Below are 26,891 nucleotides of genomic sequence, written 5' to 3'. Positions count from 1 at the left end.
TCCAACAACAAAATAAATTTAGTATCAGATGCAAAAAAAATGGAAACAGGAGTGCCGCAAGGCAGTATTCTAGGTCACTTATTGTTCCTTGTCTACATAAATGACATTCACACCTCTGATGGAGCAGCAAAACTGAAACTGATGTGATAATAATCAAACAATGGAAAATCCAGGGTGGAATGTAACACTGTTATGAGAAGGAAAGTTGCTACTCACCATATAGTGGAGATGCTGAGTTGCAGATAGGCACAACAAAAAGACTTTCACAATCAAAGCTTTTGGCCAGTGGCCTTCATCAACAATAGACACACACACACACACACACACACACACACACACACAAACGCATCTCATGCACATGACTGCAGTCTCAGGCAACTGGTTTCACTTGTGTTTGCATGTATATGTCTGTGTGTGTGCATATGTGTGTCTATTATTGATGAAGGCCAATGGCCGAAAGCTTTAATTGTAAAGTCTTTTTGTTGTGCCTATCTGTGGGTCTGCATCTTCTCTATATGGCAAGTAGAAGCTTTCCTTCTCATAATAATGTGGTAATAGGTCCACCAAAGCAAATGCTGCAAACAACTACTGATAAAGTAATAAAGAATGTCCACACTTGGTTCAATGCAAATCGGTTGACATTAAATGCAAACAAAACAAATTATGTGCAGTTTTGGAAAATATGTCAAAATGTAAATCTTGATCTGTCATTGGGTGACAAGGCCATAGACAGAGTGGCATCAACAAAATTGCTGGGGATTCATGTAGGTGAAAATCTTAATTTTAATGATCATGTATTGAAACTTGAGTAGAAACTTAACTCAGCCTGTTTTGTCTGTAGAATTGTTGCAAATGTGTTACAGCAGAGGGTGCCAGGATGGCGTATTTTACAATTTTCAGTCTCTTGCAACATATGGAATAATATTTTGGGAGGTTCCACCACTTACCATCTAAAACATATCTTTATGTTACAAAAGAGGGCTATATAAATAATAACACACAGTCATCCACAGACACAATGCAAACCCTTATTTAACAAGCTTAAAGTTCTAACAATACTGAACAAAGATGATGTAACTTACCAAACGAAAGCGTTGGTATGTTGATAGACACACAAACACACACACAAAATTCAAGATGTCACAACCTAAGGTTGCTTCATCAGCAAAGAGGGAAGGAGAGGGAAAGACGAAAGGATGTGGGTTTTAAGGGAGAGGGTAAGGAGTCATTCCAATCCCGGGAGTGGAAAGACTTACCTTAGGGGGAGAAAAGTACTGGTATACACTCGCACTCACACACATGTCCATCTGCACATATACAGACACAAGCAGACATATGTGAAGGCAAAGAGTTTGGGCAGAGATGTCAGTCGAGATGGAAGTACAGAGGCAAAGATGTTGTTGAATGACAGGTGAGGTATGAGCGGCGGCAACTTGAAATTAGTGGAGGTTGAGGCCTGGTGGGTAACGGGAAGAGAGTATATACTGAAGGGCAAGTTACCATCTCCGGAGTTCTGATAGGTTGGTGTTAGTGGGAAGTATCCAGATAACCCGGACAGTGTAACACTGTGCCAAGATGTGCGGGCCGTGCACCAAGGCATGTTTAGCCACAGGGTGATCCTCATTACCAACAAACACTGTGTGCCTGTGTCCATTCATGCGAGTGGACAGTTTGTTGCTGGTCATTACCACATAGAAAGCTTCACAGTGTAGGCAGGTCAGTTGGTAAATCACGTGGGTGCTTTCACATGTGGCTCTGCCTTTGATCATATGTACACCTTCCGGGTTACAGGACTGGAGTAGGTGGTGGTGGGAGGGTGCATGGGACAGGTTTTACACTGGGGGCGGTTACAAGACATATTGTCTGCTTGTGAGATGTCTGCTTGTGCCTGTATATGTGTGGATGGATATGTGTGTTTGTGCGAGTGTATACCCGTCCTTTTTCCCCCTAAGGTAAGTCTTTCCGCTCCCGGGATTGGAATGACTCCTTACCTTCTCCCTTAAAACACACATCCTTTCGTCTTTCCCTGTCCTTCCCTCTTTCCTGATGAGGCAACAGTTTGTTGCGAAAGCTTGAATTTTGTGTGTGTGTTTGTGTTCATTTGTGTGTCTGTCGACCTGCCAGCACTTTCATTTGGTAAGTCACATCATCTTTGTTTTTAGATATATTTTTCCTACGTGGAATGTTTCCCTCTATTATAACCATATTTAGGGAAACATTCCACGTGAGAAAAATATGTCTGCTTGTGTCTGTATATGTGCGGATGGATATGTGCGTGTGCGTGAGTGTATACCTGTCCTTTTTTCCCCCTAAGGTAAGTCTTTCCGCTCCCAGGATTTTTCAGACAAATGCAGACTTGCATAACTATAATAGTGGAAATAGCACAGAACTCCATACTCACACACACACACACACACACACACACACACACACACAAAGGCATGTGAGGTGTATTGGTACAAAACTCTACAACATACTCCCAACCAACATCAGAAAATTAGAAGATGAGAACAGGTTTAAAGTAGAATTTAAAAAATTTCTACTTGAACAATGTTTTTACTTGGTAAATGGCTATTTAGGCCAATAAATAATTTTGATAATGTTTATATTAAGGCAAAATTGAAAACACTGTCTTTAATCCCATAAAGTTTCTGTTAATTTTGTATATCTGATGGACAGCTGTTGAGTATAGTAAAATCTTTACTGAATTGTTGTAGTGAATATAATGGCTTCCAGTTTAGGGAAGACAAAAGTAAAACCTTAGGGCAAACAGAGTATGCAGTTACAATACTGTTAGTATGCTTGTATAAAAAGTTGTATTACTGTCTTATACAGTTTTTTGTACAATTTTTTATGTATTATTCTTTGTACTACTTAATGTAAAATTTTGTATGTTCCTTTTCCATAAAATATTTCCCATAAATTTACACATACTTTTGGACAACACCCATACAATATTTACTGTCTACAGAGGGTTAAATAAATAAATAAAATTTCAGTTCCATTAGAATCATAATGGCATCTTCCAGTCCACTTCCACCCAGATCCATTTGTTTGGTTTCATGTTTATCTTATTAATTCTGAATATGTATCTCTCACCACCTGAGTCACACTAAATTTGTAAATGGTTTTTGCATTAGCACTTTATGTTTGACTTCTATAAGTTAAAACTCTTAATAAACAGTGATTGTAAAGTTTCTGCTTTAAAAACATTGGAACACTGGTTTTTGGTTAACCAAAAGCACTCCAGACCTTTTTTACCCTACTGTTTATTTCTTTTCTTGTCTGTTCAGTCATTGTCTTAAGCTGTCCTAGCTATAAATAGTTTTTGACATGTTCTATGACTTCTGGTGACTTAGCAACCATACACCACCTCTGACTGACTAGATAAACGTGACTGCCCTGTGCAGTAGACAGAAAAAGAACATCTTCGATGGTTTAGTAGGTGTTGCACCTCTGACTGGTGTAGACCATGATGTACTACTGTCCAGCATATAAAGTAAGGATTTGTCAACCGCACTTTGTGTACCATTCCGACTGGTACTGCATTTCTTACAGTGGTGACTGCATGGACTGTGCCACATTGTAATTTTGTGCAAACCTGTGTCCCGGTTGGGTACTTGTTGCCATTTCTCACTGCATCACCTCACAGCATCAATGTTGGTGCCAAGGATACTTCAAAAACAATTCCATAATGTGATACGAGCATTCCATGTGACAATTTTCAAAGTAGTAGTGGCTTTTGAAAAGTCTGTGCAAAAATAAAAACTACTTATGTTGTTTGGGGTAAAGCTTTTTTTTATTTTTTGACATAGTGTCCTTTTAGACTTATACACTTTATTCAACACTGTTCTGATTTGTTGATCCCTTCCGAATAATTGGAATGTCCAAGTCTGCAAAATATGTATTAGTTGGTGCAATCATCTCCTCGTTTGAATAAAATCTTTGTCCTGCCAGCCATTTCTTCAAATTGGGGAACAAATAGTAGTCCAAGGGAGCCAAGTCTGGAGAATAGGGAGGATGTGAAATGAGTTGGAGTCCTATTTCCATTAATTTTGCGACCACAACTGCTGACCTGTGTGCTGGTGCATTGTCATGATGGGAAAGGTCTTTTAGCGGTCCAATTGCCGACGTTTTTCTTGCAGCTCGGTTTTCAAACGGTCCAATAACAATGAATAATATGCACCTGTAATAGTTTTACCCTTTTCCAGATAGTTGATGAGGATTATCCCTTGTGAATCCCAAAAGACAGTCACCATAACCTATCCAGCCGAAGGAATGGTCTTCGCCTTTTTTTGGTGCAGCTTGTCCTTTGGTAACCCATTGTTTAGATTGTTGTTTGGTCTCAGGAGTATATTAATGTATGCATGTTTCATCCACAGTGATGAAACCGCACTTGAAAGTCCTGCAGATTCTTCCTGAACAGCTACAAACAATCCTTGCAACACTTCACATGATTCTGTTTCCCCCCCCCCAAGTGTGAGCAATCATGGAACCCATCTTGAGGATAGCTTTCTCATGTCCAAATGTTTATGCAAAATATTATGTACCCACTCATCTGAGATACCCACAGCATTAGCAATCTCATGCAACTCAACTCTTCTGTCATCGATCACCATATCATGGATTTTATCAATGATCTCTGGAGTCATAACCTCCACAGGGCATCCAGAATATTCAGCATCACTTGTGCCCATATGACAACTCTAAAAATTTTTAAACCACTTATAAACTGTTCTAATCGAAGGTGCAGAGTCACCATACTGTTTATCAAGCTTCTCTTTAGTCTTCTGAGGCGTTTTGCCTTTCATAAAGTAATGTTTAATCACCCCATGAAATTCTTATTCATCCATTTTTTGACAATCACTCATCTTCCTTGATTCACACGAATGCCAAACACAAAGAAAGAGACCAATATAGCTGAAACTTGGTGTGCGTTTTTTCCAAAGATGCTACTAAGTAAACATGACCTTGATACATGCTGGGGGTGCCATCTCTCAGACTTTGCATGGACTTTTCAAATGCCCCTCGTAATGTTTGACTGGACTAGAGGAACTTCACTGCAGTTATTTAGACAGAAACAATTCTGAGTGGAGTAATGAACAATGACACCCTGTTTATCCTACAAGTGTTACATTGTGTGCTCCTAGTTTTTCCTCTGATCCAGCTCCCACCCCTATCTGTAGTCTTCAAAACCTTTCCAGTGACTTTTTGAATAATATTCTCCAGCACCAATGCCATAACAGTACCTTTCCAATGCATCAGCAATAGACTCTGTCAAATAATCCTGCCATTATCTCATCTACTGCTTCAATGTGTGGACAGCAAATTACAATGGCCAGTATCTGAGTCTCATGTTGCAGTTATTTATGCGCCATTCATTCTGCTCAGAAGTATCCCAGTGCACTGAATGCTGGTGTCACACACATCCCAGCAAATCATCCCATGCTGTGTACCATGTTTAACCTAACCATGACCAAATATCTTGTATCTCATGCCTTTCACATGCATTCTGCATACAGTGCTAATATGCTCTGCAGACCTCAACTTTTGCAGCATTGACCGCTTCAGGTCCCATCTACATTGCGCCAACCCCTGTCTGACATTACATCCATGCCAGCTGCTCCATGTGCTTTTGACCTTTCATACGACACTCATAGAGATTGGATGCATTGAGTTGATTGACTGAGCCTGCTGCATTGTCGCTATTCTGTACTGACCTTCCAACAGTATATTTCACTCTATGCAAGTGCTTGATGTCTGCCCAAGGGATCACCAATGATGATGCAAGGTTTATCATCTTACTCAGCCATCTCGACAATGATGTGGACATAATCAGCGACCTATTCCCAGCATCACCCACTCACAACAAGTATGAGATAACTATGGCTTTGCTGCTCTGGCACTTCTCATGCTCTCCATAGTGGCAACCACATTTAGGTATGCATGAAAAAACCCTCAGAGACAACCCACCATCCTCACTCTGGTGACACCTACAGATGAAGGTTGATCCTATAATGATGACTGACCACATGCTCTGGGCACTTTGGCTATTGAAACTTCCCACACGCATCCAGAATGCAATAGTGTCACATAAGGATGACCACCTTGATGCCAGACTTCACCTTGCAGACCGAATTCACATCCTGGGGCAGCATCATACTCTCGTCAACAGTTACTCTGACATCAGCAAGGCCTTCACCCTACTCGGCTATGAGGCAAGCAAGGCTAAATGACTACTGCTGCACCAGCCTGACCTCCCTGACTCACTGCCGGTTGCCACTATTGCCTCCACGCTGCACAGCCAGGACACATTCAAGGTCAGCCAACTCTGGCCAGTCCAGCCAGCACCCCGTCCCACCACTACGCTGTGCAACCTTCACATTACCAAGAGACAACAATCACTGAATGATACAAGGGATACGCTCACCTCCTCAGCTGACCAAATTCCCCCCTGACACTGTTTACAAACAGATGCCACTTCAGAGAACAATGCCACCAGCCTGCACCCCTTCAACAGCTGAGTGATACTGTTGGTTTCACAGTAGATTTGGACAGGAGGCTAGTAGCTGCAGAGCACTTTGTGCTTACCCAGACAAGTACATTGGCCTTCTGTAGGTGCACCAGACTGTTCTTCAACCACAAGGTGCCTCAATCAAGCATACCTGCACATTTCTACCACCTCACATTGTCTTTCCAACAGCTCACGCTTATTTGTTTACGATCACCTGATGCAACTTATTATCTCATCGACATGGGCGCTGACATCAACCCCCTCCCACCATCTCAAGCACCAACTACTTTCTTGCTATCATCACACCAATTCTGTGCCACAAAAAACACTGTCGTTGTGGTTGCCAACACCGCCTCAGTCACTTTGGACTTGGGGCCAGAGAGTCATTGCACCTTCCCCATCAGCAAGATGGTCGAGCTGGTCCTGGGGTCAGACATTCTGCATCACTATCACCTGCTTCCTGACCTTGCCTACAGATTATTATTACCACATGATGATCAGCATTCAGTCACTGGAGTTCTCAGCAAAGTTCTCCTTGAACATTCCTGTCCACCTACCACCTCTTCATTATTCAGTGAATTTTGATCTTTGATGTCCAACAATTCTTACTACACACTGAAAATGACATCAAGACAAGCATAAATGTGGATCTTCAGCAGCACATTACTGATACTGCAGCGTCACTTCACACTGTCAAGTACAAACTTGATGCCCTACAACATTCACGACCACCATGCCAGATGTCTGTCAGTTTGGAGGACACCTACGTACTTTCAGAGCCTATCCTTGAGGAATCTGAACAGAGTAGTGAAGTGCTGTATCCAACTTCAGTGCACAATTCTGACCACTGCTGAACATAGCAAACTGTTCTTTCAGAGATGCAATTTTTCCAGAAAAACTGAAGATAACGAAGGTAGTGCCAGTGTACAAGAAAGGGTGTAAGGATGATCCCAACAACTACAGACCAGTTTCACTGATATCAGGTTTCTCAAAAATCCTAGAAATGCTTATGTATACCAGATTAGTTAACTATTTGGAGAAACATAACATTCTCATGACCTCACAACATGGTTTCAGAAAGGGTAAATCTACAGAATCAGCAATTGTCAGTCTAACAGAATACATTTTACAGTCCTTAGATGAGAAAAAGGTTGTCTCTGCAATGTTTCTGGATCTTTCAAAGGCATTTGACACCATTGACCATGAAATTCTGATACAAAAATTAAGCAACTATGGCATTCGGGGGCAACCAGGTGAATGGATAAAATCATACTTGTGCAACCGCAAGCAGTATGTATCATTAGGAAACTCGTACCAATCAGAAACCAAATCCATCAAATATGGAGTGCCGCAGGGTTCGGTAATGGGGCCATTGTTATTTAATGTATTTGTTAATGATATAGGTGTTGAGGAGGAAGAAAAGAAAATATTGTATGCTGATGACATGACAAAACTAAATAGTGACCAAAATATGGAACAGCTTGAGAGAAGAGCATACATATCTGCAAATGTCACAGCTCAATGGCTGTTGGAAAATGAACTGGTTATAAATCTAAAAAAGACTATGTATGCAGTGTTTAAAAACAAGGAAAAGGCTGTAGACATGGATTTAGAGGTTGATGGAACAAGGCTGGAAGAAGTAGAATCTGCTAGATTCTTAAGTATTCTTGTGGATAATGAACTGAAATGGAAAAAACATATTAATAATGTCTGTAATAAACTGAGCTCTGTCATATTCTTAATGATGCAGCTATCACAGTATTCAGACAAGAACCTTCTGTGTACAGTGTATCATGGACTTTTCGAACCATACTTACAGTATGGAGTGACGGTGTGGGGAAACTCAAACAAACAAGAGACAAAACGAGTGTTCAAATTACAAAAAAAAAAAAAGCAATTAGGACCATTTTAAGAAGAAAGACCTCTGAAACATGCAGAAACTGTTTCAAGAATTTAGGTATCTTAACTTTTTCATCATTGTATATATACAAAACAATAATGTACATCACAAAAGGTAGTGAGGACTGGATTACAAATGCTAGTGTACACACCCGCAATACAAGAAAGAAGAACGAAGTACGGAGCATACCCCACCGACTGGCAATGCTAGAAAAAGGACCCCAGTACTCTGGTATCAGACTACTAAGAAGTCTGCCCAAAACCCTGCAAGATAGTGTACTTCACAATGACTTTACAAAGAAACTTAAAGACTATCTCATTGAAAAAGAGTTTTACAGTGTTGCAGAATACTTATGCCATTAAATTTGTATATATTGTTACTCATTATCAGTTATGTAAAAATGTAAGCTAAAGATGTAGAAAAATAAGTGATAAAGAATTTTAATACTTTGACATGTCCTATATTACACGTACATTTACTGTACACAATGTAATCTTACAGGATCAAATAAAATTCAATTCAATTCAAACTGCTCTGCCTAGTGATCCTGCTCTACAACGCAGCGTGTTTTTGGCCACATACGTGCACCCTACTATCAGACCACATGCAGTTTGTGCTGTTCATTGTATAACACTACACCTGGCCTGCCTGTCTAGTGTAGATCTCAATGCATACCTCCGACAAACATAGAGTGGCGAAGGCCACCATGGACAAACTAATGGGGGCAGGCATTATCCACCCATCGGACAATTCCTGGGCATCCCCTACAAAGCTCATTTTTAAGAAAGACAAACCATGGTGCCTATGTGGTGACTCAGTGACACAGTGACCAAATTATTATAGATATTTATCCAATCCTGAACCACCAGGACATCGCTCAAATGTTAGCTGGCTCCAAATTATTCAGCGTTATTGACTGTAGAACAGCATACCTCCAGCAGATTTCCAAAGTGGAAGAGGACATACTGAAGACAGGGATCACTACGTCTTTCAAACTCTTGGAGATTTTGTACATGCCTTACAGACTAAAAAACACTTTACAAACATAGCAATGCTTTTTTGATGAAGTTTTGTTCAGTCTACCATTTTGTTATGCATACAAAGATGATGTCCTTGTATTCTCACCATCTACAGAAGAGCATGAGGCTCACCTACAACAAGTCCTCAACAGACTAGCTGCCTATGGGGTCGTTATTAATGCAGACAAATGTCAGTTATGGTAAGCGTGCATGACATTCATCTCCTTTCACATAGATCCCTCAGTCATCCACTCAACACCAGAGAAGACCAACCAGATGTGACTCTTGCACCACCCTCCACCTACAGAATGTTGGGTGGATTTTTAGACGTCATAAACTTCCACAGGAGACACATTCCACACACAGCTGAGATTTTCTTTCCTTTGACCAAAGTCCTGTGTGGGAAGAATACTGTGAGAAAGCACTGCCTTGTGTGGGCTCATGTAGTCTGCTTTTTATAAAATCAAGGATGACTTGCTGCATGCGGCTACACTGACTCATCCATTTCCCAACACCCACCTTACATAACAGCAGATATGAGTGACCATGCTATCAGTGCCATGTTTCAACAGGAGATAAGTGACATTCCCCAGCCTCAATGGTTTCTCTCTTGTAAACTTTCAGACGCAAGATGGAAGTGGTCAGCCTTTGACTGTGAGCTACTCACCATCTAGAGGCTGGTCAATACTTTCCAGAAGTGGTGGAGGGCAGACATCTTAGCTTACATGGATCTCCATCCCTGGCTGACACAATATGCATCCAGCCTGAGGGCCCCTCCCCCAGGCATTTTTGATACCTTAATTTCATTTCACAGTTCACAACTGACATGTGCTATGTCAAAAATGCTGACAAAATTCTCACAGATGACTTGTCGCAGATCACATCTTCTTCTGCTCGGCTCAATCATGAGCAGATTGCCAATGTGCAAGACTCACATCAAGATGAACAGAACCTACTTCATGACCCAGACACAGGCCTCAAACTTGAGCAACTTACCCTTCCTGGCTTCACCAAACCAGTTTGGTGTGATGTGTCCTGTGACTGGGTTTGACCACTCACCTGCCGGCCGCGGTGGTCTCGCGGTTCTAGGCGCGCAGTCCGGAACCGTGTGACTGCTACGGTCGCAGGTTCGAATCCTGCCTCGGGCATGGATGTGTGTGATGTCCTTAGGTTAGTTAGGTTTAAGTAGTTCTATGTTCTAGGGGACTAATGGCCACAGCAGTTGAGTCCCATAGTGCTCAGAGCCATTTTAACCATTTTTTGACCACTCACCCTGAAAACTTTTCAAAAACAAATCTTTGATCTCATCGATGATCTTGGACACCCTGGGGTATGGCCCTCTGTAAATTTAGCGACAGAATGATTCATGTGGCACCAAATGTGGAAAGACTGTGTCACATGGACCATAACGTGCATCCCATGCTAAGAGAGCAAAACAGGTCACCACACTCAGCGCCCCCTTGACAAATTTCCGATCCCTAAGGGGAGGTTCCAACAAATGCACATGGACATAATAGGACCAATTCCAGTCTCAGATGGACAGCATTACATTGTTTCACTGATTTATGGAGTTATGTGGTGGGTCAAGGCCGCACCTACTGATGATATATCCACTGAGACTGTTGCCAAAGTTTTTGTCAACAAGTGGATCACACATTTCAGCTGCTCTTTGTCACTCACTGCCAACCAGGGCAGACAATATTGAATGAACTGTGTCATATTTGTGGCTGCCACCTTTTCCATACCACTGCGTGTCATCTGCAGTCAAACAGTCTCATTGAAAGATCTTCTCTGGTTGTTGCTTAGTGTCCACACCATCCATAACAAAGATCTTGAATCATCTTTAGCCGAGATCCTGTATGACAAGACATTATCTCTTCCTGCTGATAATGTCAATACAGGCTACATTTCCCAATAACCATGACCTGTCAGATTTCATTGCCTGTATCAGACACCACATACAGAACCTGCATATACCCTCCTCTCCACCCCCCCCCCCCCCCCTCCACCAACTTTGAGACCAGCCCTGCACCTGCCATATACAGACCCTCATAAAGTAATTACTCTTGGCATGAACACATTTGACATCATGACTGGCAGCAAACAATTGAGAGTATCTGTTAATAGACTGAAGCCAGCTTGGTATGTTGCAGAATGATCTTCATACCTGCCATTTAGCCCTGCACCCGACCAACAGTCTTTTACCCTTTCACACTGCAGCTCAATCTCTTCCACTTCCTACCCTAGGATATATCTGTGATGCTCGTCAATGAAATTTGGTCATCTTCATGCATTATGAAGACAAGAGGTCCGGGGCCAACATGATTTTGCATCATTGCCACCACACCTTGCCTATACTGGCTGACATGGACATGGCAGAACTGATGTCCCAACTCACTACCAAGGGCTCCCTCATCATATCTGCCCTGACTTATGGTATGGCTGTCCTAGGCGAGAATAGAACTACACCATTGGCTACTCCACCCTCAATGCCCACTACCAAGGCTGCTACTGATGGCAGTGCACCAATACCTGCTAAATCCTACTATGGACACCCCCTCTGCCCTCCTCAGAGACTACACGATCTCTGGCATTACTGCAGCTGTTGCCCCACCACAGATCAACACCGACACCTCACCTTCTCTCAATGTACAATGCTTCCACTTCTCCAGTGCTCTGCTCTATGGGAGGGAGAGGACATGGTGGGGCAGTGGGATCTCGGTGGTGACATCCCAACCATATATCACCTCTGACTGACAAAATAAACATGGCTGTTCTCTGCAGTAGAGTGGACAATAATATTTATGATGGTGGTTTAGTATACTGGTATAATTTTAGTAATATATCATGGAGGAATAGCAAATAGGTAGAATATTGTACATAGTATACAGTGTCACTTGCACACTGCAACTTTTTTATGAACAGAGTTGGATGCCAAGCATTCATTATCAGTTTTCAATTAGTGATGAAGCTGTTTGATAGTTGACGATCCACAAAAAAGAGCACAGACCAGCAGACATTGCTATATCTGTTATGAAAGATCAGCTGCTAATCTACAGATGCTGAATTGATAGCAGTTCCATAACTCCTCTATGTGCATAATCTGTGTGCAAACAAAAGACACGACCTGTCCAGCGTTAGGGACTTTTATAAATACAGCTAGTTTGTAAACCCATTCCTGTGCATTTGAGCCTAATCACCAGTGACATGGCCTTACAATGAAGTTGTAAGAAATGTGGTACCAGAGGGGATCTAATATGGGATTTTGTACTTGTTTTAGTTTAATTTATGTCATTAAATGAAGAAAATAAACCATGGTTTCACTAGTTGACCAAATTAAATCCATCCCCTTAGACCAGTCAGTGAAGAGACCAATTAAGCAACAATCAGATCATTTTAAACTTCAAATTTTCTTCTGTTACTTTTGGGTAATGTTAGGTATTTACTAGTTTCAGTATAGAGGGCCATTTAAATTGCCTTCATTTATTCAGTGTGTTTTAGGGGTAATAAATATTTTATGAGGTGGTAGAACCAAACAGTGGAAAATGAAGCACAGAGTAGCAACAATACAAAATAAGATGGGTTGCTACCTATCACGTAGAGGAGGTGTTGAATGGCAGGCAGGAACATTTAAAGGACACTTTAAAAAATTCAAAAATGCATTGAAGTTGAATGTGGAATTGATGGAAACTGACTTTGAACAGTTGTTTGCCTTTTCTGTGAGTGTTTGGGTAACTTTCTAACAGCTGTATCTCTGCTGCCATAGAAATTGGACACATGTTATGTGGAATGTTTCTCTGAGTTAGCCTATACTACCACCACCTAACATAGTTACTAATTACACTATAGGAAATACTGCAAACAACCAAATGTTTTTTTGAAATGATTTTATTGTACCATTACTAGTTTTGTGGCTGAGCCCATCATAAAATGGTAGTGTTGATTTCTTTGCAAGTTTTACATTTGTGTCCTAAAATATAACAAAGTTTTTGTGATTGCATAGTTTACAGAAGGTTTTATATTTGCATCCTAAAACATAACAAAGTTCTAGTGTTTACAAAGATAAGTGTAAAACTATGTAATCACAAAATATTTGTTATACTTTATGACACAAATGTAAAACTAGCAAAGAAATCAATGTGACTGGTCTGATGATGGCCTCAGACCCAAAACTACTAATGGTACAACAAAATCACTTCAAAAAAACTTGTGGCTTGTTGTAGTATTTGCTACAGTGTAATTTATGAAAATAACTATGGTGTTCTCTAGCCAAAATGGATAAAATAATGTTCACAAATTCTCCTGAAACACCCTGCATATAAACTCAGTGAATATTAAGTTTGATTCTGAAGAAATGAATGGTTTAGGGATAATTTTTCATTGACAGACTATGTGTGTCTCTTATATACAATCCACATAATATTTTCAGTTGTATTTCACTTTAGAGAACTTCTGATCCCTTGGTACAGACATGCTTAACTTTATTATAGAATATCTTTCTGCCATTTTACACTTTCTGATCACTGTAATACAAACTATATGCTATATCATAGACTTCATTTGTTTCAATATTTATCTTAATATGTCTGTCAAGTACTTACTTGTAATAACCAATAGATCTCTTTTTTAGGTTAAATGTCATCAGTATTATCCAAACTTAAGAGAAACAGCAAAATATGGTGAGATCAGTGTTAAATGTTCAATAGAGCTACAATTCTCTATATATACATCCCGTACAATCATGCTGGAGAAGGTAAATCATGACTTTCATATTATTGTTGTATAATTACTAGCTAGCTGTAATATCACATATGTGATGCAAGTCTTTCGCCATGTGCAGCACCCTATTGCTGTTGCAACAGTATAAGCTCTCTCTGCTGTCACATCCCCCCTCCCCCCGCCGCCCCTCCTGCTTCCTCTAACTCTCTTAGCCCTTGCATATACTTTGCTTCCTTTCCTCACTTGTTATATTCTTCAGCTGCTTCACCCAAAAGAACTTTCCACTCCAGTTGGTGCACAACCCTGAGAGAATGTACCTTTATGTGTATATGATACTTTGGGAACTCTGAAAAAGGATACAAATTTGTAAGGTGGGCTGTTGCACTAGCAAGCAACAAAATATGTGCATGTGCAAAATTTCTGTGTACAGTTGTGACTTGCAGGTAGTGAGGAGATTCTTAAGGATGTAGAAAACATGTAAAAGCAAAAATAGTTAATATGTGAAACTTCCTAGCAGATTAAAACTGTGTGCTGGACAGGGACTCAAGCCTAGAACCCTTGGAAGCAGGAGAGAGGAACGTCTGACATGCAGCTATGAGGGCAAATTTTGAGTCATGCCTGTGCAGCTCAAATAGTAAGAGCAGTGTCCACAAAATGCAATGTTCTGGGTTCAAGTCCCAGTCTGGCACACAGTTTTAATATACCATTTTGGGATGCACTTCCTGAAAGCTGAATGTTTTTTGTGTCACCTGTTGCTACCAGTTTAGGAACCTCCACGTGAAACTAATTTCCTGAAATTCTGAATCTTATAAAAATCCTATGTCTAGTGTAAGTAATGAAGTGGGTGTTGCACCAAACAACAGCAGTTTGTTATTTTTAGGTGACTCAAGCCATCTTTTAAATTCTTTCGAGTTCTCAGATGAATTTTCTTTCTGATAAAATCAATCCTTCTTCTTACATCTATTATAATTTATGTTATTTCAGGTTTATGTGACATTGTTCAGTGATTTGGAATAATGAAGTCGTTAAAATGATACAAATTAACCCAACCTACACACTTACTATCTAAGTATTGCAAATATTTTTTTCATTACATTCTACAACTGCTGTTTTCATTCTGTGATTTGGTTGAAACTACTTATCCCACATAAAGTTACAAGAGAACTTAAGAACAGAACTGATCAATAACGAGACGTTCACTCAACTATAAAATATCAATGCATGGAGCTCAGTAACACATAAGAGAAAACAGCATTCACAATTCATCTTGAGCCCTAGCTCTTTTTTCAGCAATAGTATACACATTGACACATACAACAACGCAGACACACAAACACATACACAAGAGTAACCATTTACACAGGATTGTACATTTGGGTGCTTATGTGGTTGTGTGTGTGAATGTGTGTACTATTGCTGGAAAAAGAGATAGTGCTCAAAAGCTACTGTGATTAATGCTTTTGTCATGTACCACTGTCCTCTATGCATTGACATACTATAGGTGAGTGGTCGCCTTTCCCTTATATTACATAATGCTCCATCCAGGAATTTCCATTACTGTTGTACTGATCAACAATGTCTAGAGTTGTTGATGACCAGCTGTCTTCAGTGATGTACATGGTTAAATGGTTATCTGACTGTAATGATCAAATTATGGTGGAGCAATTTCATAAAAATATTGCATTTCAGAATCATAACCAAGGTTTGTGTCACAATGTTCATATGCATTCTCAGAAGATACAAGGGTAATCCCAAAACTAAGGTCTCCTATTTTTTTATAAGTACATAGACCCGTTTATTTCTACAATGGTTTACATCAGTTTACAGCTTGAACATTTAGCTATTTTACAACATTATCACCATTTCTATCGATGCATTTTTGTAGATTCTGTGGCAGTTTTTGTATGCCCATGTCATACCACCTAGCCATCATGCTGTTAAGAAAGTTATGAACCTCTTCTTTCACCTCATCATCAGAGCTGAATTGCTGGGACTACAATCAACAGTGACAGTTACTGTGAGACTCTGAAAAAACTCAAACAGGCAATTCAGAACCGGAGAAGAGGAATGTTGAACAAGGGTATACATATTCTCCATGACAACGCTCACCCACACATCTCTTGGCAAAATGTTGCTCTCCTGCAACAGTGTCAGTGGAACATAATCATCCACCCAACCCATAGTCCTGACTTGGCACCAAGTGACTATCACCTGTTCCCTAGGTCAAAAGAACATTTGGCCGGAAAGCAATTCAGCTCTGATGACGAGGTGAAAGAAGAGGTTCATAACTTTCTGAACAGCATGGCAGCGAGCTGGTATGACTTGGGCATACAAAAGCTACCACAGTGTCTACAAAAATGCATCAACAGAAATGATCATTATGTCAAAAAATAGCTAAATGTTCAAGCAGTAAATTGATGTAAACCATTGTAAAAATAACAGGTCTATGTACTTATAAAAAAAATAGGAGACCTTACTTTTGGGATTACCCTCGTACTAATTTTGCCATTATTGCATATGAGGTGGAATACAAAATTTTTGAGACTGGTGCTGGAAAGTAGGAATAGTAGATCTTTGCACCAATATGTGGTGAGAGCTGCACATCTGATGAGTCAGTGTGCCGAGTGGCGTTCAGCTGGGAGGACATGTTGTGTGTCCACAGTGATTTCTGTAACACTCTGTGTTTGGTGTGTCGCAATTTTATGATGCATCTGCGAACAGAACAGCGCATGTGTATCACGTTCTCTGCGAATCTTGGGAAAAGTGCTACAGCAACCCTTGCAATGATTCAACAAGTGTTTGGGGGACAGATCATGTGTGTTTGAGTGGCATGCTTGGTTCAAGGCTGACAGTACAGACATCGAAGATCACAAAGAATTCATCCCACCAAAACTAAACAGTGAATTCTGCATACTACTGTGATGTTTTGTGATGGTTCCGTGAAAACGTGTGGTGACATCAGCCCAAACTTTGGTGTCAAGGGGACTGGATGCTGCTTCACGACAATGCACCCTGCCACATGTCCTAGCTCACCAGGACCTTTTTGGCAAAAAACAACATGGTGGTTGTACCCCACCCACCATACTCACCAGATTTTGCATGTTGTGACTTCACACTATTTCCAAACCTGAAACTCAAGTTGAAATCATCAGTTTGACACTCTAGAGAAGCATTGCTCATGGTGATCATCATCAGTTATCTGCTATATTAGCAAGTCCTTTGCCTCTCCATTTTCTGCGATCCATTGCTTCCTTCTTAAGGCTGCTGTATGTTGTACTGTCCATCATGTCATCCAGTATCTGGAATCTCTTCCTTTTCCCTTCTACATAACCTTCTAAAACTGTTTTTATCAGTCTGTCATTCTTTCTTAATATATGCCCAATCCAATTTCTTTTTCTTATCTTTATTACATCTAGTAACTGTCTTTTCTCTCCCACTCTTCTCAGTACCTCTTCATTTTTTACTCTGTCCATCCAACTTATTCTTTCCATCTTCCACCATGTCCAGAAATTGTGCTGAATGGAGAAACACTAGAACAGGTGCAAAATTTTAAGTATCTTGGAAGCAGGATAGACACTGACTGGAAGTGCACCACAGAAATTAAAACAAGGATAGCAATGGCAAAAGAGGCGTTTTATAAGAAAAGGAGAATCTTCTGCAGCGGTCTGGACAGAGAACTCAGAAAGAGACTCATAAAATGTCTTGTATGGAGTGTTCTTCTATTGCTCATGGTGATAAACACCCTCAAAAGACAGGACTTCCAGAAAACATTTGACCAGTGGCAGAAGCAATGTGACCGGTGTGTACTTGTGGATGGGAACTACTTCAAGGGTGATGGTGACCATTAGTCCAAAGGTAAGGTTTTCAACAGATGACAGTACCAGTTCCAAAAATTTTGTATAGCACCTTGTATAATATAAGTACAGAAATAAAAAAAATAGGAACAGTTCTTTTACTGAAAAAACACTAACAAAATATTTGAAAATGTCTGACAGACTGTTCAAGGCAAATTAGCAATCATTAAATTTTTGTCAAGATTGAGCAGATAAAGTTAAATAATCTTCACTGAATTCCACAAACTATAAAAATAGTCTAGCCAGATGGTCAAAAATAAGAACTAGAAAGTGTTAGGTTTTTCGAAATGCCTTAATCAGAAAACTAATACCCCAGAAGCACATAAGTTCAGCCACATATACAAAATTTCTGCAAAAGGTGATTTTAAGAAAAGGAACCTTGTGTGAATATCCATTCACCTTTATTTTTAATTCAGTGTATAAGTATAGTATTTACAGAATATAAAAGGATTTTATATTATCTGGTGTTAGCTCTTAGTACATACAGCAGAGAACCATTAGAAATAATACTACTATTTTGCCAAATGTTCACAGAAAATGTTATGTTTTCAATAAGATGCTTTATTGTTAACATACTGATATTTGTCTTTTCCAAAAAAATAGTGCGGAGCAGGAATGTGACATTAAGGTCAAAAACAAACTCTATTAATACACATTAGCATGGAAAGACGTGCCCCAGAAATGTGTGTTGGCTGTTCCTGTCATATAGTAATGATATGGCAGTCAATATTAATAGTAACCTAGGGTGTTTAGAGAGATGATGCAGGTGTCTATAATAAAGTACTGTCTGAAAGAAGCTGCACAAATATTCTGTCATAATGTGATAAAAATTTCAAAGTCATGCAAATATTAACAACTTTCTTTAAACATTCAGAAATATGAAATTATGCTCTTCACACAGAAAAAAACTGTGATTAAAATAACAGTGAGTCATGATTGGAATCATCAAACTCATACAAATACCTAGATGTAATAACTGCAGGGATACCCATATGCTCAGCTGTTGATAAAGCAGAGGGTAAGCTTCATTTCACTGGTGTTCTACTGGGAAAACACAATAAATCTACAAAGGAGATTGTTTGCAAAACATTGTGCAACCTACCATATGTTACTCAAGTTTATATGACCCATGCTAAATATGACTAACTGGAGGCACTGAATATATACACAAAGAATGGCAACATGAATTGTGACAGGTTTGTTTGACTGACAAGAGAACATAACAGAAATACTGAAAAATCTGAACTGATAGACAATTAAAGATAGAGTGGATTAAATTAGATTAGGTTAGACATACTTTTTGTTCCAATAGATTGAGAGTGAGGATATCATGATGAAAAACATGTCAGAAGAACAAGAATACACAATTAATATTTACAAAGAAATTTGCTAATGTACTTTCCACACATCCCAAGGCAAATTGTCCTCATGAATGTGAAATACGTCCATACATTTTTTCATTTAAATGCTAATAAATAATTTGTCACAAAACATATAAATGTTCAATTCACTGAGGTGCAAATGATAATTTTTAGGCTATTGTAGTCATGCATCATTGAACAGAATGATCATTTTACAACACTTATTTAAAATGATTTCATCACAGTACTTAATTTGTACAGAAATCAGACTGTACTAATATTTGCGTTATTTGGTATTCTTAGTGACATATACATATCAGTTGGTTCTACAAGAAATTCATCAATGGTGTAGATGAAGTTGGTCATCAATAAATCCTTTATGCTGCATTTATACTGAACTTTATTTGTAGTTCAGATTTTTGGCTGCTGGCTAGTTTTATAAAATGTATGTTCCTGAATAACAGACATCTTTCTGGACCAAAGTAGGTAACTTTAAATAAATATTTATTAAGGTTGTTCTTATTTCTAGTATTAATTACATGAACTGAGCTATTGGTTTAAAAAAGAGATATATTGTTAATGACAAATTTCATTAAGGAGTAAATATATTAGGAAGCAGTACTTGGTATCCCCAGTTCCATAACCAGGCCTCTACAGTATGTTCTTGAGTTCACACTGCAAATAATTCTTATTACATAATTTTGGAGCCAGAAAACTTTAGCCTGGCTTGGTGAGTTACCTTAAAAAACAATGATGTTATGAAATGAAAGTAAGCATAATATTCTAGATTTTTTTTATCAGCTTTGTCTAAAAACATTCACATTGTAAATATAGATTTTGTAGGTGATTCGGTAGTTCTGTATTCTGCTCCTCCCAGATGAATTTATTGTCAAGGTGTAATCCCAAGAATTTAACATTGTCAACTTCTTCTATTGTTTGTTTCCATGTTTTAGGCATATACTGATGGGAAGCCTCTCACAAGCTCTAAACTGCATGTAGTATGTTATTTCCAAGTTTACTGATAAAGCATTGGCTAGGAACTATTTATTAATGTGCATGAAATTTTCTTTAACCAATCTTTCTAAGACTGTACTTGATTTGCTACTTAGTGTAATGCTTGTGTCATCTGCAAACAAAATAGATTTGTCATCTGGTAATGTTACAGAGTAAAGGTCATTGATGTAAGCAAGAAAAAAAATTGCTCTAATTTGAAACCATTTGGGACACATATAATAGTTCCCATTTGGATGATGCCTGAAAGCTTAATCCACTTCTTTGATATTGACATCCTTTGTTTCCTGTAAGAGATACAAGATTTCATCCATTTTGCAACATTTCCTATTACACCATAGTATTCCAATTTATTTAAAATTTATTTAAAATGATGATGTGATTTGCACATTCAAATGTCTTTGACAGTTCACAAAATATACCAATAGCTTCTAATATACATTGACGAGCCAAAACATTATGACCGTATGCTTAGTAACTTCTTTATCTGACTCTGGAACAAAATACATAACTGATTCTGTGTATCAGGGATCAGACAGTTTATTGGCAGGCTTGTGGAGGTATTTGGCATTAGATGTCTATGCACTGTTCACGTAGTTTGTGTAAGTAATAGGCTGCTGATTTGCATATGTGGTGATGGTGCCCGATAGTGACCCAGATGGGTACCATAGGATTTACATCAGGCAATTTTGGTCACCAAGACTGGTTGTAGCTTGGCTCCAATACATGGGCAATTATACTGCTGAAAGATGACATCACCATCGGGGAAGACATCAAGCATGAAGGGGTGCAGGTGGTTCACAGCTGTTAGCATGTCATTGATTACTACCAAAGGTCCCATTAGATTAGATTAGCTTTTCGCAAGCAGGGTGTCTCCCATTGTATAATACTGCTCCCACTAGCTAGTGTCCCTGGTGTACTACGTGTTTCAAGCTGCCGTTCATCTTGATGACAGCGTTTGTGAAGATGACCATTGACCTAGTTAGCAAAAATGTGATTCACCCAAAGAGCTGACAGGTGTCCATTGATTGACAGTTGAAGCTTGGTGGTCCCATGCCCATTGCAGTCATGATTGACAATGTCATTGGGTTGACATGTGAACAAGTAGGAGTGGTCTGCTGTGGAGCTCCAAGTTCAACAATATACGATGAATGGTGTGCTCTGAAAGACTTGTGTGAGCCCCATCATTGTGCTCTTTTGGCAGAGATGACACAAATCACCATATATCCTACTTTACAGAGCAGGCAGGCCTCTGAAATCCACTTTTTGTGAAGATTTCTGGATGTCCTACAATTAAGCCCCTGTAGATAGTTTCGCTGCCCTTCTACATCTTTCCATAGAGGCTGATAACAGTAGCACATAAATATTTGACTAGCTTCACTGGTTTCAAGATACTTGTTCACAGGCCGTACATTATAATGATCTTCCCTTTGTCAAAGTCACTTATCTCAGTGGATTTCCCCATTTGCAGCCCATATCTTCACTAGGGTGATCCCTCATCCATGTTTGCTCCACTTACATACTTTTGTTACTGTGTCACGCGCCCCCAGTGCCACCAGATGGCACCCAACATCTTAATGGGCAGTGACCATAATGTTTTGCCTTATCAACATTTTGTCTGGTGAATTAAATACATTCTTGTTGTACGTGTAGGTAGCCTTCTCAATATCAAAACCCTATAGGAAGGTTCCTCTGATAAACGGCTGGTTAAACAGATCACTTCATATGTTACCAAGCTCAGAAGCACACTCTTTCATTAACTTTGTTGATATTTCATTGTAACCACTAGAATATTTAGATTTTAAAGATTTTATGGTGCATTTACTTCTACTGGTATAGTGAAGGTCATACTCATATTAGCGAAGTTATCTGTAATGTCTGGTCTGAGCTACTCCATGGCAGCATCTACTGAATCTGACAACACCATCTTTTTGGTAACAGTTGTGAGCTGCTTGTTAAAAAGTTTTGCATTTACTCTCAGTGTTATCAGCTCTTCCTCATGTCTGGTTGATCCAGTCTCCTTCATTATATCTCACACTGTGTTTATTTTGTTGTTTGACGTGATTATCATTTTTCTGTAATGCATTTGCTTTTATGTCAGTATTATATCATTAATATCTTGCTGTGAGTCTTGTACAGAGCTGTAGTATCAACATCATAACTGTTTATGACTGACAGGTACAGTTTTCTTCTTGTTTTAAGATGCCAGCTATCTCACAGAAGCCTACTTACTACGTCTGAAGAACCATTCTGTACAAAAGAATCTAAGAATATACTAGAGCCTCGCATGTTTTGTGCCATAGAGACTGTTGAGACAAGGTTAAACTAATTACTGCATTCAAAAAGGCATATAAGCAGTTATTCTTATTGTGCTCCACATGCAACTCAAATGGGAAGAAACCCCACACTGGTGTGACAGTGCCACTATACTACACTGTAGATATTGGTACATCATGGGCCAATGGTGGTTCAATAATAACAGAGGAACAGAACCCCATAAGATTAAATGAAAACTCACCATGTGAGTGAATCTATGGGAAGTAGAATGTCTGAACCCTCGCAGAGACATACAAAGGGAAAACTCGGTACACAGCTGGCACAGGCGGCTGTCAGTTGAGCTCTCAGCAACAACACTCAGCATGCTGTGCAAAGTGAGATGTGGGGTAGTGAACTCAGCATAAGCACTGGCCTGCTAAGCTTACTGCCATCTACAGGTAAACAGCTCCATCAGCACCACGTGCCCCCTCTATGGCAAGTTTCCACATTGTTGTGCAGCACTGCTCATTCCACCTCAACAGCCTCCATTGTGATGTCCACTGGCAGGGATACTAAATCCCTTTCTCCTGAAAAGGCTGCAGGGCCAAAAGAGGCCAAGCTTGGGCCATGACCTCCAGTGCAGAACTGCGGAGGCCACAGGAGAACCTGGTAGCAGATCAACCACAAAAGGTGGCAAAACAGACACTGTCAGTTTCATCAGAAGGGCATAGAGGCTCAGGCAGTGGGAGGAACATCAGCAGCAGAGGAGATGCGGCCACCTCCATCAGTCACTGGGATGGGGAGGAAGAGAGGAGGAGGAGGAGGAGGAGGAGGAGGAGGAGGAGGAGGGGGTAGAGGAGGAGGAAAAGGAGGAGAAGGAGGATGGTGGATCAAAATCCAGAGGCTCCACATCAGCAGGTGGAGGTGCAAGCCTCACTGCAGCCTAAGGCTGCCGATGACAGAGGATGAGGGGAGTCAGCATAAGGGAAGCATGCTGTTGCAAGTGGGAGTCCACACCCAGAACAATGAGACCAATCCTGGCACCTGACACACCAGAAGACCACAGTGGTGATGCCCCAAAATGGCACAAGTGCAACTGATTTCCATGATGGGTCACCTACTCCCTTCTGACATCAACCACAAACAACTGCCAATCTCTGTGACCCACCATGATACCTGGCAGCTACCTCTGCTGCTAGCCAAAGGATTGCAACAAATGGCAGCCCTGAGAATAAACACAGCAGGCTACTGTGGTCCACGGCAGGCTACTCAGGGTGTAACAAATGCAGGAGACCTCATGGCCTGGGTCCATGAAAATGTTCCCCCAGACTACACCTATTGACTGCTGTTGCCAGATGGGTAGCTAGAAAACTCAACAACATATCATCACAGTAAGAGGCAAACACTGACTTCTTCACTTGGGTCTTGAATTTACACATGAAGTGCTCCATCTCTAAGTTACAAGCTGGATAAAATGGGGTGGCAGTCAGATGCCAGATACCTTTACAAATGCATAAGTCTTCAAACTCTTGTGACACAAATTGCCTTCCATTATTAGAGGCCCTTCAATGGCAAAATTACCAACAATGTGCGAGCAGTGGCAGTCAAAGATGTGGAGGTCAGCTTGGCTGTGTACAAAAAATTATACCATGCATAGACCGCCAACTGTCACATGCTGACCAAAAACAGACCTGCAATATTGATGTGTACCTTGTCCCAAGGATGTTCCAGGACCAACCAGGAATAAAACTGAAATGGTGGTGCAGCCTGATTCTGTGCACAAGCCCTGCAAGCCTACACCAGATATTCAGTGTCACAATTGATTGCAGGCCAGTAAGCATCATGTCATGCCAGTGTGTTGATATGAGTCATACCCTAGTGTGCTGTGTGCAGTAACTAGAGTTTGTATGGGTGCAATGGAGTCAATCACATATGAGAAAAAACGTACACCATGCTGGATATGCACCCAAAGACATGTGCTCTGACCATCTCATCAGGACTGATAAAATGATTTTCCAGAAAAGCTGGTCACCAGCCATGGCAGTTGCTATCTCTCATGCTGTCAGTCAAAAATCCAATGGGTTTTGATGCAAGGCATCATTCAGCATGAACAGAAAAGTCTATTGCTGACTGAATGCCAGATCAGACCCCACCAATAGCCACAAGAGTCCAGCAATGTTGGTATACTGTGCAGTTGAATGTTAATGAATGCCATCATATCAATAGTTACTGAGAAAGAGGGCCCACCTGTGCAATTGGTGGGGTGTGCTGCCAGATAGATTGGAACAAAATAAGAAATTGAGTAGCTTGTGGCTTGTGGTCAGTCATAAGGAGGAACCACATCCCATACCCTTCAAAATTAACAACTAGCACTTCCTCTTCCACTTTTGAATAATTAATTATCTATGCACAGGCTGTTTGGTGCCATCTGGATTTTTATGGGATAGCACTGCACCAGTACCATACTGGGACACATCACAGTCCAGGGTTAAAAGTTTACATGGCACAAAAGAAGGCAGCAGAGCATAAACACTGCTTGAGGGACTCAAAATTCCAATGACACTCTGCAGACCAGACAAACTTAATGCTCTTCTGATGTAGCTGGTTAAGATGATGCACATGTGTGGGGTCAGGCAGATGAACTGAGCATAATGTGAAATCTTACACAAAAAAGTCTGGAACTGCTTCAAGTTCTTGAGCACTGGGTGGTTGATAATAGCTTTGACACTGTCATCCTTTGGGACAAGGCCATCTTCCCTAAGCACATGTCCCAAAAAATGTACCTTCAGGAAGAAAAAACTGCACTCTTCCAACTTGTAATGAAGGCCATTCTCCAGGAGGCATTGGAAAACTGTCTGAAGATTTTGTAAATGCTTCTTTCTGGTAGGGTCTGTTTCTCAGGTATCATCAAGGTAATTGACACAACAGAAACTGTCCTGAAGCAACTGCTGCAAACACCATTGATAAATTCTTGGTGCACATGAGATTCTGAAAGGCAATCAATAAAACTGGTAATGCTCAAAGAGGGTGCTGAGGACAAAGAAAGTCTGAGAGACTGCATCCAACAGCAACTGCAGGTAAGCATCATGCAAGTTGATTCATGAAAAATACTGGCCCACTGACAACTTCATGATTTCACCAACAACTGTCCCAGCTGCAGAATTGGATACAAATCCACAACACATTGCACATTGAGTGGCTGGTTAAAACTGCCACAAAAGTGTGCAGCACTGTCAGGCTTTTGAATTGTCACCAAAGGAATGGCCCATTGAGTTGACAGAATAGGAGAAGCAACTCCACAATCCTGCCAAAGTTGCAACTGGGCCTTTCCCTTGTTGATCACAGCAAATGGAATTGGATGGAGGCAACAAAATTTAGGTACCATTAATGGTTTAACCCTACACTGCATAATGTTGCATTTTTGCTACATGAAAGTCGTTTGCTACTAAATGTGTAGAACTGCAACAGTTGACAGTATTGCTCATCACAGAGTGTCTCCTAGACTTCTGTAAGCAGTAAACAGAGATACAACAGCTGACTGTATTCAGGAGTATTGTCCCACAAACTCCGGTGACTGTGATCATGAAACTACACATATTTCGACACTTCCAACACCAAATTCCTTGTGTCATATATCTCAGATGAAAGATAAATCTACGTATCATCAAGGAAAAAGCTGAGTAGTGATCATGTAACATGGAAGCTGCATAGTATTGATTTTCCAGTTGACAAAGAAATATTGAAGGATAACCTCTATCTACCAGATGAAGTTTGTGCTTTGGAAATGCCATTTCAGTTCTTCAGATATGGGTGTACAGATCAGTTACTGAATCATATTGCAGAAAAAACAATGTTAAACAGTGTTTAAAAGGACCCAACAAAGCCTTATAAAACCATCTCTGAAGAATTATCAAAATTCATAGGAATCTGTCTCATATTGTCAGTCATGTCTGCAAGATACACTAGGATATATTCAAACCCAGCTGTGGATTTATCTGTGATAGATGAAACAACGTCAGTGAATAAATGTGAGAAATTGAGGCAGTTTTTGCATTTCAGTGACAATTCTAAGAAAATTCCTCATAATCAGCCAAATTGTGATAAGCTACATGAAATTTATCTCGTCACCATATCGCTACTGAAGCAGTTTTCCACATTATCAATAGAAGAGAATCTTGCCATGTATGATCTGATGACTGCAACAAAATCAAGGCACTATCTACAGCAACACATGTTGATAACCCACACAAATAAATT

The 26,891-nt window shown here is 40.1% G+C and overlaps 1 protein-coding gene across 5 annotated transcripts in view; it reads left to right on the top strand.

The window, feature by feature from the left end:
* LOC126198697 (phosphatidylinositol phosphatase PTPRQ-like) overlaps positions 1-26,891 on the top strand; it is a 485,978-nt gene that overhangs the window by 373,950 nt on the left and 85,137 nt on the right. For all 5 annotated transcript variants that reach the window (XM_049935195.1, XM_049935196.1, XM_049935193.1 and 2 more), the window contains one exon: positions 14,064-14,186. In XM_049935195.1, the coding sequence (XP_049791152.1) occupies positions 14,064-14,186 (123 nt within the window). The remainder of the gene's footprint in view (positions 1-14,063; positions 14,187-26,891) is intronic.

The sequence above is a fragment of the Schistocerca nitens genome, chromosome 8 (assembly GCF_023898315.1).
Source record: "Schistocerca nitens isolate TAMUIC-IGC-003100 chromosome 8, iqSchNite1.1, whole genome shotgun sequence".
In the NCBI taxonomy this organism is placed as follows: domain Eukaryota; kingdom Metazoa; phylum Arthropoda; class Insecta; order Orthoptera; family Acrididae; genus Schistocerca; species Schistocerca nitens.
Note: the sequence above shows the minus strand (reverse complement) of the source record. Positions and strands in the feature narration are given on the sequence as shown.